The 19,016-nt window shown below is 38.9% G+C and overlaps 1 protein-coding gene across 7 annotated transcripts in view; it reads left to right on the top strand.

Annotated features, from left to right (window-relative positions):
• Positions 1-666: 666 nt before the first annotated feature.
• Positions 667-19,016, top strand: part of EPS15 (epidermal growth factor receptor pathway substrate 15) — a 70,898-nt gene continuing 52,548 nt past the window's right edge. For 6 of the 7 annotated variants that reach the window (XM_035900195.1, XM_035900197.1, XM_009644632.2 and 3 more), the window contains exon 1: positions 18,941-19,005. In XM_035900195.1, coding sequence (XP_035756088.1) covers positions 18,964-19,005 — 42 coding nt within the window. In that variant the 5' untranslated portion in view covers positions 18,941-18,963. Of the gene's footprint in view, positions 763-851; positions 972-18,940; positions 19,006-19,016 lie in introns of those variants that run through there. The other variant, XM_035900194.1, reaches the window with a different exon arrangement.

The following is a 19,016-nucleotide window of genomic DNA, read 5'->3' as shown; positions in this document are numbered from 1 at the left end:
AACCTCAGATATGCCTCAGAACTTGCACCCTACTTTTAAAAATTTCTTCTATGTTCTTTTCCTTTCTCGAAGCTTGTCCAATCAATTACATCTAGGGGGTTTTTTGGCCATTACAGTTTAAATCTGTGTGGTTTCCAGCCAAGAGGAAGGTACTGCCATTTTAGAGTAAATACCAGTGAAGGAACAGGGTAGAGAGAATGAGAAGCAGCAGTATACTGAAAGTCTGATTCTTTAAGAGGAAAGTGCTTTTCTATTGTAAATTTTCCTGAAGTTATAGCTGAACTCATTTTGAAGAACCTCAGTGATGAAGTTGTGTGGCTTGCGGGTTTCCTTAAGGGTGTCTGGGAGCATGACTGGCAGCAGTGAAAGTAGCTTTAGCTTCTCCCAACAGCTGCAATTGCTTGGGGTTCTGTAGAACATAAGGAAGCCATTTGAGAAGAGAACAAATGACATTTTGTTTCCTTTTCTTTTCCCACTTCAGAAATGGGCTGGTAGTTTCATTTTGTATCTCTTGTCCTATCAGGTCACTGTGCCAACTGCTGACAACATAATCATCATCATTAAGAAATTATATTTTAGCCTGATGGTGGATGATTCTTTTTCTGCTTGTTGGTAGCAAGTAATATCTTTTATTTGTGCCTTCAGGAAAAAATTTCCTCCATTTGATTTTTTTGTGGGTAACAAAAGCACAAATAAACTAGAGTCAAGTAGAAGATCAAGCCTTCTGTGTCATCTTCAGTCTCCTGCTACTGTCCTTTAAAGGTATTTTTTAGTCCTTCTATGCATATGCTTACTACATTAAGAACAGGAACAATGTCAGAGCCTAAACATTTTTTATTTTATTTCTTCAGAATTATGTTTGGTTTAGGGGGTTACGGAGAAGAAGATAGACGGGAGAGAATCACCTTTACCCTACAAGCAGTCATTCTTAAAAGAAGATAATCAAATCAAGTATGCCAATAAGTGCCATCGTAAGTAGATTTTCTGAATAGATTTATTATACTGTCACAGTTTTTAATACAAATGTTTATGAAAAAATCAGCAATACAGCGGAACGAAGACAGTAGTTGGTTCTCTGTCTTTCTCTGGCAAACAGATAATTCTATCTTGGGCCTTCCTTGCCAATTCCTGTATGATCCCAGCAAATAAAAGCTATTAGCAATAAATTTTCCCAATTCTGTCCATTTTAATCTAGTTTTTCTCTGATCTTAATGAATTGTCATAAATTCCTCTAGGTCAGGGATGGGGAACCTTGTTGAGGGCTAAGCAGGCTTTTCTGAGTCTTTTAAATGGCTCCATATTATCATACACCAGAAAAAATAAAATTACCACAGGTTGTATGGAATTAAAGTTCTCAGGCCTCAGAGTCCCTGTTCTGTTTCTACTTACAGCTTATGGCTGTGTTTAAACTAGGTTTCACAAGAGAAGGGACTTTTCTTGCTGAACATTGTGAAGATCTGCCTTATTATTGTCCAGATTCTCATCCTTTCATGTCATGTTTAGAGCTGCACTGGAGAGTATTATCATATTGGAGCCATTTCCCCAAAACACATGGAATGTGTTCGGCCAAAATGTGGTACCATTTAAGAAAGGGCTGAAGAATCTCTCTTGCATTTAAAATAGATAGAAATTATTCTGAAACTAAGATTTATTTTATCTAGAGTTATTTAATCCTCTCCAGTAGTGCTGTATGTCTGGGGGATGATGCAACAAAGATGCAGCTGACTCACCTAACTGGCACCAGTACTTTACAGGACTAGGAAAGGTTTGTCAAATGTCGCAGCGTGTGTTAAAAACAGTGTGTGATGGTATTCAGTTAAGCAATTCAAGTGACTCACTTACTGACCAAAGCCTGTTACAAGGTCTACAGAGAAACACAATTTAAGGGCATTGTAAATTTGAGTAGCTTTGTAACAATAACATAACTTAACTTTTGGTATGGTCTCATAAAAAAAGTAAATTCAGGTTACAGTTTTGCAGGAGAGTTTGACATAATGACATTGTCTGGGAGTTGCAAGAGATGTAAACTGACGATTTAGGACTCAACATTTCTTCAAGAAGTACATTTCTGAACTTGCTAAGGGGCTTTGCCATTTAGAAATGTGGGTATCTTCTTACTCTCTTTACACAGAGGGCAGAGAATTCCTCCCACGTGTCCCGATCACACTTGAGATCTTTCAGTGTTTAGAGATGAAGGCATTAACAACAATACATATTTAATGGGGAAAGCACCTTCTAACAAAATCTGTGACTTAAATGTACTATAAATCTAGTTGAAAAGAATAAAATATTTGCCTAGCCTTTATACTGAAGAAACCGTAATATGAGCTATTTTCCATCTGCACACAGACTGAGCTCTGGTAATCTGGAAATCAATCTAGCAACTGGAAAAATGCTGGCATGAATTTTGCAGGGTGAACAATTCACTGTAATCTTGGTATTATTTTATTATAAAACATGCAACATCATAATTTAGTCTTGAGAACAACAGGCCTGATGTCTTTGCTGAGAACACGAGTTTAGAGTTCACAGCATGCTGAATCACATTTTATACATCTAATGCATTGCTTAGATGCATAACATCTCATCATTTGATTTAAGCATCTTATCATCTTGTGGGCAGAATTTATTTAAAATTTAATACAGAAGTCCATGCTATTTTCTCAACCACAAATAAGCGATTTCTACTTTAGTCTCCACAGAGACTTTGAAAAGATATAGAGGAATGCTGCTCAACTGGAATGTTTACTTCACTGCAGCCTGTACAAAAAGGCAAATAAGCATAATCTCTTTTCCCAAAACTTTCCCACCATCACCTCTTTTCAGAGTGTTTGGCCTATTAATATGTTTAAAATAAGGTTACTTGCTCTTTGTAGTCAATTTGTTTTGCAAGAATGCAATAGATATGTTGTCTTCTCACAAAATTTAGACTATTTACAGTAGTTTGATGTGTAGCAAATTTAGCAAGGGTAAGAAAGAACTGATTTAATATTTTAAGAGTATTGTCCCTAATCATAAGCATTATATGCTATGTTTATTTTCAGTAAGGAGTGTTTATTTTTTCTTTATACACTATATTTATTTGTTATTAATAGATACAGCAATGTCCAAGCTAGTATTTAAAGCTTGTGTATACACATACACAAGTAGGTTCCGAGGTATATGCATATTATTAGGTTCTTTATGAACCATGCTGTCTGGTACAAAGTCATATTAAAATCTGGAGGAAGTATATATTTTCTTTTTTTTTTTTTGTGTCCAGGTAAAAAGCAGAAATAATTTATTACACTTAAGCATAAGCCTGGCTATGGTAATTTTTAGGGTACTAGGTGGGAAATCTAAGGAGATCAAAGGGAGGGTAAAAGTAAAGTCAAGGAGACCTAGAGCTGAGCAATCCATCATAAAACACAAGTATATAGAATAAGCACTATCCCATGAGTGCTTCTGTTACTCTTTTTATTTCCATAGCTAGAAGTATTAAAGGGGTGTCTATTAAAACTAAGTTTCAGCTGTGTCAATTTAGAATAGATTTCCAGCTCCTTCTGCATCTCATTCTGGGATTTAAGGCCAAAACATTTTGCTTTAGATCTAAAATCACTCCTAGTGATTTCTACATAGGAGGAGCCCCGTGTACAGTGTAATCCCTCATCTAATACTGCCCTGATTTTAGGATGCCAAAAAGATCTTTCTTTAGGGTTACTGTTTTTTGTATAAGGATGGGAGGCAAAGGTAGCAGGGTTTATCCTACCAAAAATTGGAGAAGTCTTTTTCTTCTTATCTGAGAATTAAGATAATCCTTTTTGGCGCCTGCTTAATTTTGCTTCCTCCTTGTTCTGATGGAAGCAAAAATGCAGAAATTATTTTTTCATCCTACTCATTTCTCTCCCCCCCCCCTCCTCCTTCCTCCCCCCCATGGGAAATGGAAAAAGAAGGGGAGGATTTATGTAGTAGAAAAAAAATAAGTAGCCACCAGAATTGGCAGAATAAACTCAAATTGCTCCCCAAAAATCATGATCTGCACTTGGACCTCAATTTAGAGAGCAGATGGGTGTTTTGCTACTTTGACAGCTCTCAGGAGCTGTCAGGAGACTATTCTGGCTATGTGTGAACTAGCAGACTCATGTGCAGGATGCTACCGCATCTGATTCCCAGATGAAGTGAGGCTTCGGTTCATAGCAGCATCTCCTGCAGCTTCATCAGCTCCGTATCAGTAGGAAGAAAACCCAAGTTCAAAGATCAGGGGAAAGCCCTAGCCCACCCTGGCTAGGTTTCCAACCTTAGATTGTTCCAACCTGGGACATACAGGACACGTTCATCAGCTGTCTAGACTAAAACAACCACTCACACCAATTAAACAAGTCCAGCTCAGGTGACTTCTGAGCTGCAAATCATTGCAGATTTGGGATGTACACCAGGGCAGTCACTCTATATGCTTATCTACTCCTACCATCCATAGCTACTAGCTATTGCCACTGCTGGAGACTGGACACTGGGCTACTTAGACCTTTGTTCTGAGCCACTAGCTCTATTATGTTCTTATTTTCACAGAGTTAGCCAAGGGACTCTATAGATACCCTTTCAAGGAGGGCTTTGGGATTTTTTTCCCCAGTAAAAAAGCAGAATTTCTGCGTGGATCTTTAATGATATTGTAGCCTAATTTTACACTGCAGTAGTCAAAACTTATTTTGCCCATTTTTTAACTGTCTTTCACTGAAGCTGAAGTTGCTCAGAACTGCTGAAATAAGCCCAGATCACAGAATCACAGAATTGCAAGGGTTGGAAGGGACCTTGGGAGATCATCTAGTCCAACCCCCTGCTAAAGCAGGTTCTCCTAGAGCATGTTACACAGGACTTTGTCTAGGCAGGCTTTGAATATCTCCAGAGAAGGAGACTCCACAACCCCCCTGGGCAGCCTGTTCCAGTGCTCCGTCACCCTCAGAGTAAAGAAGTTCTTCCTCATATTCAACTGAAACCTCTTATGTTTCCGTTTGTACCCATTGCCCCTTGTCCTGTCGCTGGGCACCACTGCAAAGAGTCTGGCTCCATCCTCGTGACTTCCGCCCTTAAGATATTTGTATGTATTCATGAGGTCCCCTCTCAGTCTTCTCTTCTTCAGGCTGAACAAGCCCAACTCTCTCAGCCTTTCCTCCTAGGGGAGATGGTCCAGTCCCTTTATCATCCTAGTTGCTCTCCTCTGGATGTCACAGACTGAAACAAAGGGAATCCTACTCAGCTCATAGGCAGCAGCACGCACAGGGCAGTTCTGTTACTCGGTTTGTAAGACATGAACTTGATGAAAATCCAGGCCTTGTTGCATCTGTTTGCTTCCAAGTTTCAAAAGTTCAGTCTGTTTTATTCATACTTCCAAGTGCCTTGATAACTATTTAGTTTGAACAGTAACTGCAACATAACTTCTAAGCAAATGCTATAATAACATTAATATTATAATCTGTAAATGCTACTTGAGTTAACTGAATTCTCTGGACAATTGTCAGAGAATGGAGAGTTACATCATTTGCTTTCCATTGCGCAAGAGAATTTTTTTTTTTAAATAAACTTTTGAGGATTATACTAACAAGCAAGTCTAACTATAAAAATAGTCTGGGGTATACAGTGAGACCTAGATTTCCATAGCATAAGCCGAAGTTGATAATGTTTAGGATTCCATAGTTTCTTACAGTTGTATATTTACTTGAGATATACACAATAGATAGTTTGTTTTAATTTACTGGTCAAGTTTGCAATATTGTTTGTAGATTTGCAGCATTAAGTCGTTCAAAGTCAGATATCAACAAATGAAGGCATGAGTTTAGTCGGGTGTTTCCAGTTCAGGACGAACAGACCAAAAGTTGTTCATACGTATGTGTTCCATTGGTGTTGATGTGGTTACACATGCATAATCAAGAGCAAAATTTATCCCTTTGACTTAAAGGTTAAAGCATGTAAATAGCCACAGTTAAGCTCTGCTATTCATATTGCATAAGAAATGAGGAGCTTTTCATTAGTATTACACTCTCCAGTTTATGCCGACTAGTTCTAATTATGCTGTTTCTGGTATGCCAACTAGAGAAAGATGCAGGTCTTCTGAATACAGCAAAATGAGTAGCAACTGAACTGTTGTCTTATCAGTCTTTCAGATTTTGTTTTACATATCTGACAATTTTAGACAGAACAAAATTCTACCCACAGTTTTCCCTGATCCTACTATCATTTACATATTGATAACATTAACCCATTCTGTCTGTAAAATGTTATGTCTACTTGGCTTTACACTTTTGGATGGAACTTTAATCTGTTAAATATCAGGGGTGATGTCTCATATGTTTAATCACTATGGAGTCGCTGCATTAAATTTACTCATTTCACTGAATTTCTAAAACACAAGGAAGATAATGTTCCTTTTCTTATAGGTAGTGGACCAATTTTATACCCTGAGTATTTGTCTTGGCTGCAGAGTTAACTCAACTTACAATTTCTTTGTGGTTTTTAGCTTGAATCCTGTATACCCACAAATCCTTAGTTGCAGCATTGTAGTACTTCAAATATTTCTGGGGATAATCAATGCAGCATCAGCTGATGCAGTGACTGTGCAAAGCATAGGTAATACTCTGCTGCATAACTGATCTCAGTAGTGCTTGACTGACTCAAGTGATGGCTGTCATTTCTGTTCCCAGTAGCAACATGGGCATATTCTGTATGGTGAATGCTCAGCCAGTGTAATTACTTCTTGGAAATGTTTGATTTTTGTCATGCACAGAGAAACTCTGCAGTATGCAATCTGCCATTCTCTGGGTTTTTTGAATGTACTGTGTCAGGATTCCTGGTCTTATTCAGACAACTAGATACAGAGTTAGGGGAGATGGACAGATTAATAGACAAATACAGATGTACATAGATGTGTGTGTGTGGCCTCAGGAAAAAAATCCAGATGGAAAAAACTGGCATATTTGGGAAAATCGAGACATATGGTAGCTTTAAATCAGGTTTACTTTACAGTGAAGACATTGCCTAAGGCATAATAATGCCAGCAGGAACAAAGCCTCCACTTAGGCAAGACATGGACCAAGTGTTTGGCAGGGGGTCCTGTGGAAAGGCTAGGAAGTATTACAAGCTGGGGAGAACTTTCTGGTAGCTGTTCCTGTATCAGATTGTTTAAATGGGAAATCAGTAGACTTCATACTCCAGGCATTTTGAATTATTTATTTGTGCTTAAGCCCTGCCAACCAAAGCGTAAGTTAAAAAGGAATTTTGGTTTCTGAACCTTCAGGGTTCACATTTTTAAGCTTTTCTTGGCAACCTTGGAGGCCAAAAAGGTCCTATATTTTGCTGCTTTCTTGTTTGCTTTTTTTAATTAAAGCTCAAATAACGCATGCAAGCTCTTAACTCCAGAGGCTGGAGCTTTAGTAAAAAAACAATCAAAAAATTGCAAAATGCATGATAAAATCTTGGTAGCTGGCAAAACTGATTTTGTTTTCTAGAGTGTGCCATATTGGAAAAGAATAAATAAAAAGGCAGAAAATGAGAAAATAACATCTTCCAAGCAGATAGGCAATGTTTTTCTGAAGTGGTACAAGGAAAACTTTCATCCCACTTAAACTTTTACTTTTGGATGGCATTTGAATTGGCCTTGTGTGTTTGGCAGCTCATCTGTTGAACCATCTGTTTCAAATTATGCATGCTCAGAGGGCACATTGCATCCAGGGATACAGTTCCCCCGAACACAAGAAATTTGAATTGGATTTGCAGTTTAGCGATCTGTAAACATGGATATGCAATCATACATCTAAATAAACTCTGTTTATTTTGGGGAAATTAAAGCATTCATACAGCTGGAGAAACCTGAGGGAAGGTTGTAAGTGGAAAGCCTTAGGCCATATTCACTGTCCTGTGTCCCTGGTACATTGCTCAGGCTCTGCAAAATAAGAGAAAACCACCCGAGGTCCCCCGCTAGGAAATTTCTCTTTCAGACTGAAGAGTTCTTAATGGATTAAGAGCTGACATAGTAACCAGTTTTATGGCCCATTTAAACAGTGTCTTAAAGGGATTGTAGGGTAGAGAAACTGCAATTTGGCTCCTTCTGTTAATGAATCATCTCCAATCACATCACAGTGCTAGAGGTGAACTGGGTAGTGAATCAGAAAGCTATAACCAACTCTCTGAGAGCCTTTGTTATGCAAGTACATCTTGGCCAGGAAAGAGGATTTTATCCATAAATTTTAATGGTGCATTAGGTAAATTTTAGATTATTTATGGCATACTAGTAGCACTTATCTTTTTCATGTTATCTGCTTTGAACACGCTTTTTTTCTGGAAGAATATACTGCTTGTTTCACCCCTCCCTATTCCTTCCTTTCCCCATAATGCTGACTCAATTCCTTTTGCTCTTTCAGTCAACTTGCAATTTTAGGCATTTCCTTGTCCGGTTTTCAGTGGAACACATTACTTCCCTCTCATCAGCACTGTGCAGCACTGCTGTGGCTGTTGAATAACATGCTGGCTGGAGAAGGTAGAGATTTCTTTAGAAGTGGTAGATACTTACATAAGACCATCTTTTCACGGAATACACTGAAACTATGGACTTGGGTAGCAGTTGTGCAGTTCTGTATGAGAGAAGGAAATTTGGCTCACATAATGAGGTGATAGAAGTAATGGTAAATCTAGAACGAGACAGGAGGCTTGAGGGATAAATGTAATTTTGTCATAGATTCTCTTTCTAGATTATGATATTTCCTTTTTATAGGTTTTCACATTAGCAAATACCTCAGATTGTTTGCATTAGCAGCAAAGTTTGAGTCCTCTGGTGATAAGGATCAGACTTAAGTAATATAGTTTATAATAAATTGTGAACAGAGCATTGACCAAATGTAGATCTATTATATTGTTTGGGCAGATCTTACTCAACGTGCATGAAGAGTCTGATTATGACATTAGGTTGAGTGAGGTGCTTGGAAGTATTTCTTCCTGCTAGAAGTAGCACACAGTTCATTTAATCAAATAATTTTATACACACAATTTGCACATCTAAAATCTTAGGAATTTTACTTTTAGTAATAATATACTTATTCTGCTCATCTGATCAAAAATAGATCTTTATATTGCATTGCTTACTCAAGTATTAAGTTGTACTACTTTTTATATTAGCAACTCCAAAAGAGCTACAGGAATTGATGAACATTATTTCAGCAATGTTACAAAATTGAGGTACCTGAAAGAAAAAAAAGTCTAACTAAAATTTTGCCTTTTTGAATCTTGTTAGTAGAAAAAAATGCTTTTCTCATCTGAACAATTTGTTAAGTTATTACAGAACTACAAGGGCAGGGGACAGAACTGCAGGTTTGTTAAAAAGTCAGCTTTATGATAATGAGAGAGTGGAGAGAGGAGGAGATTCTCTGCTGGTTTTAGAATCTGTCAAGGATGTAGGGGCTATGTTTTGGGCAAGAGAACTCTTTTAATCTAATGCCATCTGGCTGGCTTTTGTCTGTGCCAGTTATATAGGTTAAGCCCCCAGTCCTGCCTCTACAGTAATTCCCAGTTAAGTGACTGGAAACATATCTATTAAGTGATTTAGAAACCCAAGGACGTGATCCAAGCTTCTGTGCTTCTATCAGAGACTTTGATCAAGAGTTTTCTCATCCACTTCCTGAAACAATTTTTGGATACTCTTCTGCTTTCAAGCCTCACTGGCAGCAAAAAAAGGCTGGCTGTAGGTTCTGCTCCAATTTGCTGCCTGATGCACATGATAAATACAGTTTAAAAAGCCCCCAAAACCTACACACACACACACACACACAGGTCTTCTATCTCATTCTTGTAATGAGTAACTACTCTTTCTGAGATGTCATGCATATCAGCTTTGTTTCCTGTGCTTTGTTTTTGCAAGAGACAGAGATCTATTACTCCAAGGTTTTTCAAAGCCTGTGACTGTGTGACAATATTGGTAGTTCACTTAATCTCTTCAATTATTCTGTAAATGCAAGTCTCAATCCTATATTGAGGATAAATGTAGATTTTAAAGTTGTGATTGTAGGAACTCCATATACTATAAGAAGGGATTTGGAATTACCAGGATTAGATATTATGTTGACTTTTATTTGAATATAATAAACATTCTGATATCATCCAGGCCTGTCACAAACTTAGGTTGTTTAGAGTTCATGGACAACTTGCATACCTGAGAATCTCTACTACAAAAATAAAGATACTGAAAAGCAAGAATAAACAGCAGATACCTGTATTTAGAAATACAACGATATAGGTTTTCTTGACCTTGATCTCTGCAAGGTACCTGTTTGTATTTTGGGGCCAATGATTGTGCCTTCTAGCTAATGGATTTGTTCTGTAGTCCCATGAGGAGACCCACAGCTGATTTTTGGCCTTGGATTTATTCCCTACTTAGGAGAATTTGAGTTAAATTAAGTAACTCATCTATACGTTTGTTTTATAGTAACTAAATAGCTTTACTGATGATTTTGAAGTATTTTTTTCTCATGCTCATCTGTATATATGTAATTTAGAATCATCTAGAGCTATCACAAGGAAATGAGACAGAAATTAATTAAATAATTTTTTACAAATATTTCTCTAAGTAAAAATCACTAGGGTAAACTTGATTCGACCAGGAAGAAATTATATCTCTTCAGGAAACAGGAAGAGACTGACAGTCAAGAATGTTTCAGTTTTGGATGTAATTTGAATGCCTTTTTGAATCATGGAGATTCTTTTAGGCAGAACACATCCTCTGTTTCCACAAAACTCATCCAGCTATCTGATCTTACCTAGCTTATATGACTTTTTGCTCTGTCTTATATCTAAAACCTCGATACTTTCTTCTTTTGCACCTCAGTGTCCTTTGTGACATTTTTATACGTCATATCTATTTGTCTTCTGGGCACCTTGGGGGGTTTGTCCTTCTAAAGAAGGGTAAATTTGATTGCCATGTTTACACAAATGAAACTGATATGGGAATCTGGAAAATCTGGCTGGTTGGATACTTGTGTGTCATCATCAGTAATTTCAGTAATCTGATATAGATATGTATGCATAAATATACCAATACATTCTTCAATTGCTTCTTAGCTTTTGTGCATCTCATTTAAATTAATGTTACCAATAACAGTGGGAGTTAACTCAGCTTGTCTTTCAAACTCCAGGGTGCATTTTTAAGGCCAGAACATATTTAAATGTAATTTTATTTGTAAACTGATCAAGTTTGATTGAAAAGCTCTTGTGAAATCCATGAGGTAGTTTTCACAGCCAGAGTGATTATTACACTGGAAGTATTTTCCATGGCTGCTTTAATTACTATTAAAACTCAGTTAAAGAAACTTTTTTTATGAATGTTCACCAGACTTTTGTAGCTACATCTGTTGAACACAACAGGTGAAGCTGATGAAATATCCTTATTACAGATAATAGGAAAGAAACATAAGATGACACAGAGGTAAGCAAATCCTTGTCAGCTGATGGAGTTCAAATTCAATTAATGCTCTTTTGCATCTAATCAGTCACGTGCACACCTTAAACAGTTCCATCAAGGCTGAATCACTGCTGCATTACTTCTGCAACTTAGTCTTAAAAAAAAAAAAAACAACAACAAAAAAACAACAAAAAAAATCACAGAAAACAAATTAGCCATTAAGCAAATAATTTGGTCATCTTTAAGGATATTTCATGTTTCAATTGCATTGTGTGTGAAACCAAACAAGAACATATCTTCAATTGTGAACTATTCACTGCACCCATACTTTACAGCAATGAGATAATATTCAGTCTTTGATATTTAGCAGTGATATTTATTGTATGTGTTTAAAACATTTTTCATAAAGGAAAATATTTTAGGATCTATCTCATCAGTCAAGTTACATTACTATTATTGATAGTACCAAACTGATTTAGAAGAAAAAATTTAATTACACACCAATAATTCAGGAGTCCAGAAAACAAAGAGAGGTTTTAAGGCAACATTCCTCAATCTTACATGTTGACACCAGTGGGATTATATGTTTTGCACTTAAAGGAACATTTTGCCTGCTGGTGTTGTGCAATAGTTGGCTGAGTAACAGAACGGATTCCTCTCCCTGCTACAGAGCTGTAAATCAAAAATAATCCCACATGATGGTTTCTCATTTATGGACATACAGCAGGGTTGTGGTTCTGAGAAGGGGGAGTGTAGCAGAAAGAGTATCTGTAGAGATTCCTACAGACTCACACCAAATTCCTTCCGTCTGCAAAAAGAATGCTGCAACATGGTATATGATAGCTTTCACAAAGTGCAACCTGCAGTCTCCCTTACAGCACACAAGAATGATGCAGATGTAGGCAAGTAATGCTTTGCTCTTGCTTCTCACTATATTTGTCAATAATTTGTTATCTTTTCCATAGCAACAAAGGCATCAAACCACTTTTTTTAGTTAGTACAGTTTTCAGTGTGGCTTAATCATTGTTAACTAACATGGTCAAATCATCTCTGTCCTTGTCTACTCTGAGGGCAAAATCATTAACACCTTTTCAAATACGATTGATTTTCCACTGTTGTTAAGGCTTTTGACTCATCTCGTCACTGTACATTTGGCAGTCACAGTACCACAACCCGTCTGAGATCTCTGTTCTGTCACCAGTGGTCTTGTCACTGTAGTTCACATACAAGAGAGAGGTTATTGGTGAAGCCAAGCAGAATATTATTTAATTTGGGAAAGTTTTAAGCTACTAGTGTAAAATTAAACACAACTATTGTGTTGTCCTAAATAAGGATTAATTTAAACGTGTGTTTTAAGTGTTTTGCTGTGTTAGTGCCTGAACTGTTGCTCAGCTTGAAGACTGGATTGCAGGTAGTAGGTTACTGTGATTTGGGAAAGTTAGGTTTTTGTCTTATGACCAACATTATTGCATCACTGTTATTTTACTTTCATAATTTCCAAACCATTTTGACATTGTTATGATTATAATTAAGACTAGATGAAATAAAGAAAATTGAGGAGAAGGTAAGAATATATAAGAAGATAAAAATAATTAGGAGGACAAAAAAGGAAAGTCTCAAGAAGAAACACTTGCTAGTACCAAGATTTACAGTAATGCCATAAAAATGGCATCGTGCCATAAATAGTCATGAGTTTGTCTTAAAGACAAACCATTTTATGAGAAGAAAATTCAAACAGTCAATAACATGCTCTTTTACTTAACTACCTCATGCATCTTATAATTCTGAAATGAATTAATAATCTTTGTGAAGTGGTGAGTGAATTAGTTCTAGGTTAGGGGAATGCTGGGAATTCAGTGTGTAGATTTTTTTTTTCTTAATGTTTTCTATTTACTTAAAACATAAGACTTGTAAATGCTTCAGAAAGGTGAGCCATGCATTGCCTGGATTTATAGTATAGACAACATGCCTAAGGAAAAAGGGAACAGAGAAACTGTTGTTAGAAGCCTTTCTGCCTGCTACTTTGTAGACATATTAGTTTTCAACCCTCATTTTGGTCAAATATATAATACACATTACAATATTGATGTGTTTAATTTATAATGAGGACTGTTGCTGTTTCAGCAGTGGTATCACTTGTTCTATTCCTGTCAGAGCATATGTTGAGTTGTACAAGGAACGGCTAGATCTCCAACTGCTATATTAGCTGGACAGGTCAAATTAGCGCCTGTTGAAGATTTTTCTGGGTTTCAAATACGATCTTAATTAAAAATTAAATTCAGTGTGAAAAATGTCACTCTGCTGTGTGTCATCCGTCTAGTTTATAAAGAGGTCAGTTTGACCTCTTGTGTATATCTACATTTTCTCTAATTCTTTTGGGGCATGAGATATAGCCCCATTAAATTGGCTTATACATATTAGTTGGAGAAAATATGCTTAAAGTCTTGATGAAAAGAAATTGTGTATGCTTTAAAATGGTATACATGGGTTTGTAGAGCTGCATTTTAAACTTGCTAGCTCTTCCATGAAATAGAATTGTTTTCATGAAGAGATTCACTCAGCCTTATTCAGGTTATTATCAACTGTAACATTCCAATCTCTTCATAAAAATTCAAGATTGTTCTTTCTAATTCTCACAGTTCAAAACTAGTTTTGCCCTTTGGGACTCTGAATATTTGCAAAATAAATTACATCATTTTACAACAACAGAGGTACAATTATTTCATACTGTACTCTGTTTCTATGTGACATGAGACTGCCAGATGAGGAAATTAAATTCAGATATATTAAAGTATATCTAAACAGAAAACACTGTTTAGATGAAGAAATATGCAGGTACCTTATATCCTAGTTTGTGCTTCTTTCATGCTGCTACAGTTTTGTATAAATTTGATCACCCTACAACCCACTTTAAACACTTTCAAGGCAGCTATAACTTTGAAAGTCTGCAGACCGCCATGAGGAGCCAAGAGCATTGCACATGTGGAATTAGCAGATTATTCCTACGCAGTTTTCATAATGATCAGTGTACATACTCTAGTAATTAGACATCCTTCTAGAAGATACACTGTAGGATTCGCACATTACAGGTTTTGTGCAAAAAAAATTAACAGATCTCTGTGGAAGATCTGATTAAGAAGGTCAGGCTAAATTATTGTAATGGTCTCTTGTGGCCTTAAAACATACCAGCTTATCAGTAACCCTGCGTCTAGAAAGCTTGCAGCTGCATAAAATGTCAAGAGCACATAAAGTGTATCCTGGGGTGTGTTTCTAGGTGAAGGCACGCCTGCAGTTGTGACTTCCTAAAACAACTTGTGTCACTAGTCCTGGAAAGTACTCTGAGATTCCTGATAAAGGTACCTTCAGTCCAAAAGGGCATCAAAGTTTCGTATGATGGTCTTCTTCATTTCTCAGGAGGGATCTCTCAATAACCTAAGTGTGGGAAAATGCTGTTTTGTATCAGGAGCATGGCTGTTGCTTGGCTTTCTGAAATCTGTGCAACATAAGACAGTCTCTGTTTACCTGTGATCCGGTTCCCTCGCATTTCATTCTTTGATCATAGAACAGTAATTCTTTTTTTGCCAGGATTTTGTGTGTTCATGCATATGGTTCCTTTGTTCTGTAAACCTCAAAATGGTTTAATTCTTCTGACATTTAGATCCTTAATTCTCTGTATGTAATACTGGAGCTACTAATCTACTTTGCACTGAAATTCCAGAAAGCTGGGTGCGTCATTTCATGTTCAGGTATGCAGGAGGCAGGAGTGAGTCATTCCTCTAGTCAGCCTCACGAGTGTTCATGGGTTGTAATAATACTTTTCCTAGAACAAGCAGAACGAGTCATACTAAATGCTTATATGTTGTTTTGGAAAAAAAATAATGGGCTTCCTGTGTGCTGATCCATAATGTAAACAAAGCTATAATAAAGGAAGGGACAGACAATTAAGATGTTATTTCCAGGGAGACCAGTGGATATGATTAAAATGTCATTAGCTATACCAACAAAGATATTCGGTGAATATAAGAGATTTATAAAACACAGTTGTCACTAGTGTCTGATTCTGAGTTGTATAAGGCCTTTCTATGCTGTCTTGCTGCGGCACAGGTTTCAAGTCAACTGTACTAGAACAAGTCACTTTATACACTTACGCAGTATCTTACAATGGGGATTTGCACCAAAACGGTTATGCTGTTGCTATTGTAGCTGCACTGGTGCAAGCCCCATTCTTCACAAGCCATTTGGCTGGTTTTGATTTATTAGTTGTCCAGTGTAGACTTGACCTTGTGCCTTGTACTTCTAAAGAAACAAGAACACTGAGATCTGGTCCCCACTTGCCAAAATGTCAGTACTTAGAATCATAGAAAATCCTGTTATACTTACAAATAATAGCATGCTAATACTGTTCTCCATGCCCTTTTGGTATCAAAAGTGTTCTGTACTAGAGGATCTTATGACAAATAGATCAACATATAGCAGTTATTGCAGAGCAGATTACAGATAAACACATTTCCTGCAGGAAAATTCATGTTGAATGTGAAAAGATAAAAAATGAAACCGTTAATTTTTTACTTAGTTCATTGACCTTTTGACTTTCTTATGCTCTTAATAACCTTTCCCAAAAAGCCAGCGCACAATCCCACCACCCCTTCAACATCTACACAATACTCAGTGCAGGAGATATTGCAAAAGACCGAGATTCATGGAGTCAGCAAAGGGAGAGACTGAAAAAACAGGGTTTCCACTGAGGAGCAAACAAGGGGAGAGGTGCGTTTGCTAAGCCCCCGAGTTCCAGATTTCAGGAGCTTTTCCACCCTAGTCAAGCCCTAGTGAGCTGCTCGTGGCTAAGCCAAGGAAGTAGTTGGAGGGCATTGTTTTGCAAACCTGCCAATGGTTTCAGGTAAATTTAAGTAGCCCTAATTTTTCTCTTCACAGAAAATAAGTATGAAGTCCAGTTTTATGACCCTATGTCAGGAGATGACATTTTGATTCCAGCTTGGAAGCAGATAGCTATTTCCTTCTGGGAGCTGTCATTCTAGAGTCATACAAATCTGCAGTACAACATTTCATTGTCAGCAGGCTGACAAGTGCTGTTGTAATTAGTGCAGCTATGTCTGAGGCTGTGAGCTAGTTGTTTTAACTCAGGTGGTTGGAGGCATCCAGGACCATGTTTGTCTGTGGGAGGCACAGAATGCTCAACAACAACAAAGATCTACGTGACCACACTAATCCAGTGTAGATTGAATGAAACTCATAATTATTATAATTTGCAGAAGCCACAGCGATTACCTTGAGCCATCCTTGCACTCTGACTGACTGTGGACAGAGTGGTCATGCATGATGACCATGTGTTTTGGAAGTCCGTCCACCTTTCAGAGGAGCCAAGCGTGCTGTGTGCATGGCCAGGGCTTGAAGGTACCTGGCACTGCCTGCTCGTTCCTAAGCAGCAAGTACAACTCGTAGTCTGCTGCTGCTGCTTAGGAGAGCTCAGCGGCAGTATGAAGAGGCTCTCCAGATCAGCAGGCTGCTCCACCTTTCACAGTTTGAGGGAACAAAGTGGTGGGGTTTGTTGTGTTTATTTTCTAACCCAAAGGCTTCAGGAAGGTCAGGTCCCCAGGGGCAGTCATTCAGCCAGGGCAGACATACCTCCCGCACATTCGGCTCAGAGGGGACATGGAACATTTGAGCATACGCTGGGTGAGGCTGCCCTGCACGAAGCGCTCTGTTGTACAAGAGTACAACACAACCTGGTGTTCCTTGGCTCACCACCCTTATTTCAGTAGCCTCGCTGCAGCTGTGGGTCTAGCCCTGGACCAGATGGGAAACACTTGATGCAATATCTAGCAGAGAGAAAGGGAACAGCAGCAAGAACACATCTGCCGAGTCAGATAGCCTGCCACAAAATCCTGCTCGTGACGGCTCTCGGCATCAAGCCTCTGTAACTCCAGAGCCAGGTCCCATTACCCTGTTTTGCATTTTCCTTCTATTTGCAATGAGAAGACATCAGCCTGGGTGTTACCTCTCTCCTGAGAGGCCACCAGTCTGCTGCCAAGCTGTAGCTGTTCTCCTCGCCTGGGGAGAGGAGACTGGGAGGAGAAAACAGCTGAGAGAGCAAAGGGCATCCCTGCGAGATCACGGCAGCTAATAGAAACACAGGCCCTCCAAATCTCTACCGAGGGGCCCCCTCCTAAATACTAACGTGCTCAGATACTGCTGTCCCCAGGAGACACAGCTGTAGTTTTACAGTCTTCTGGTTTAATTTCCCGGTATTAATTATTGTGGGATAGTATTCCAATTTTCATCAAAGAAGTAAAAAAGCAACCTAGAAATATAATAGCCTGTGTTGTTTTCTCGTGATTTTACTGCGGAGGAAATGAGTGTGAAGTGGAGTAGAGGTGTGACAGCGAGTATGTGAATGGTGTGAACATTTTTATATCTATTCTGTTTGGTTTTTATATTCTTCCCCTCTGTATCTTATTTTTCTTGCTGAAGCAATGACTGAGAAACAGGTCGTTAAAGCAGAGCGTCTATAAAACCTTTATCAGAGAATGGGTGGGAAGGAGGGATCCCACGTGTTTCGTGACAGACGATGAGAAATAGCAGCCCCGAATGACTGCCAGCTGAGGAATGACAGGATGCAGAGGTGGGGCGTGAGCATTGGTACAAGCATGAAACTGAGCTGAAGAGGACAAAAAGAAATGCAGAGTGGTAGAGAATTAAGAACAGAGAAAGAAAACAAAGCACATTGTGATACCTTTCCAATAATCAAGTGTGACTCCAGGTAATTTCCTCGTGTTGGTCAAGTTTAAATTCATGCCTAATCCATCTTGGGGTAAAGTAAAAAAATAGGCATGTTTTCCCGCCACCCTCGGTGACTGATGTACGATGCGGTAGCGCAGAGCGCAGAATAGCAGTAGAAATAGCCAGTGTGTGGGTGTGAGCAGGTGCAGGAGGAGCAGCTCGTGCTGTCCTGTTCCCTGGCCCTGTTGTGGCAGAGCGAGATTTGTCTGGGTGAAGCTGGAGCCCTAAGCAGGAGAAAGAGCAGGAGAGTAAGCGGTGACACGAGTGTCTCTGTCAGCCGGTGTGTGCGCAGTTGCTTCTCACAGGTTAGGAGAACGCGGTGCAGGTGGCTTCCCACTCCAGCTTCCTCCTCTTTCTCTTGCTGCCTATGTTGTCTCACAGTTTCTCCTGTCATAAGGGTTGCTCGTTCCTTCTGCTTTCCCCCCCCAAAAGACCCACCGTTCCCCATACTGTCCCACCGAGCACAGTCTGACGGGGAGATGGATGCGTACAACCAAGAGTCGCCTGGGCGGGCATGTAATTTCCTGTGAGCAGGGAGAGGCAAGAGGCCAAGCGCAGGGCTGCCCCTCGCTGCTGCTGCTGGGCCAGGAGAGGACATGTCGGGTCAGCCACCCTGCTGGGCTCACGCGCTGCTTCCTCCTGGGCCCTGTGCCCAACTCTGTTGCAACCCAGCCCAGACCTGGTGCACCTCCTGTTTTGAGGCTTCCCCCACCTGTGTCATGACTAAACCGGGGACTGTAACCGTTCAAATGCTTGAAACACCTACAGCAGAAGCAGGGCCAACAGAGAAGGTAAGGGAAAG

Source organism: Egretta garzetta, unplaced genomic scaffold, assembly GCF_000687185.1.
Source record: "Egretta garzetta isolate BGI_Z169 unplaced genomic scaffold, ASM68718v1 scaffold768, whole genome shotgun sequence".
Taxonomy (NCBI): Eukaryota; Metazoa; Chordata; class Aves; order Pelecaniformes; family Ardeidae; genus Egretta; species Egretta garzetta.
The sequence above is the reverse complement of the archived record's forward strand: the minus strand, read 5'-3'. Positions and strand labels throughout refer to the sequence as shown.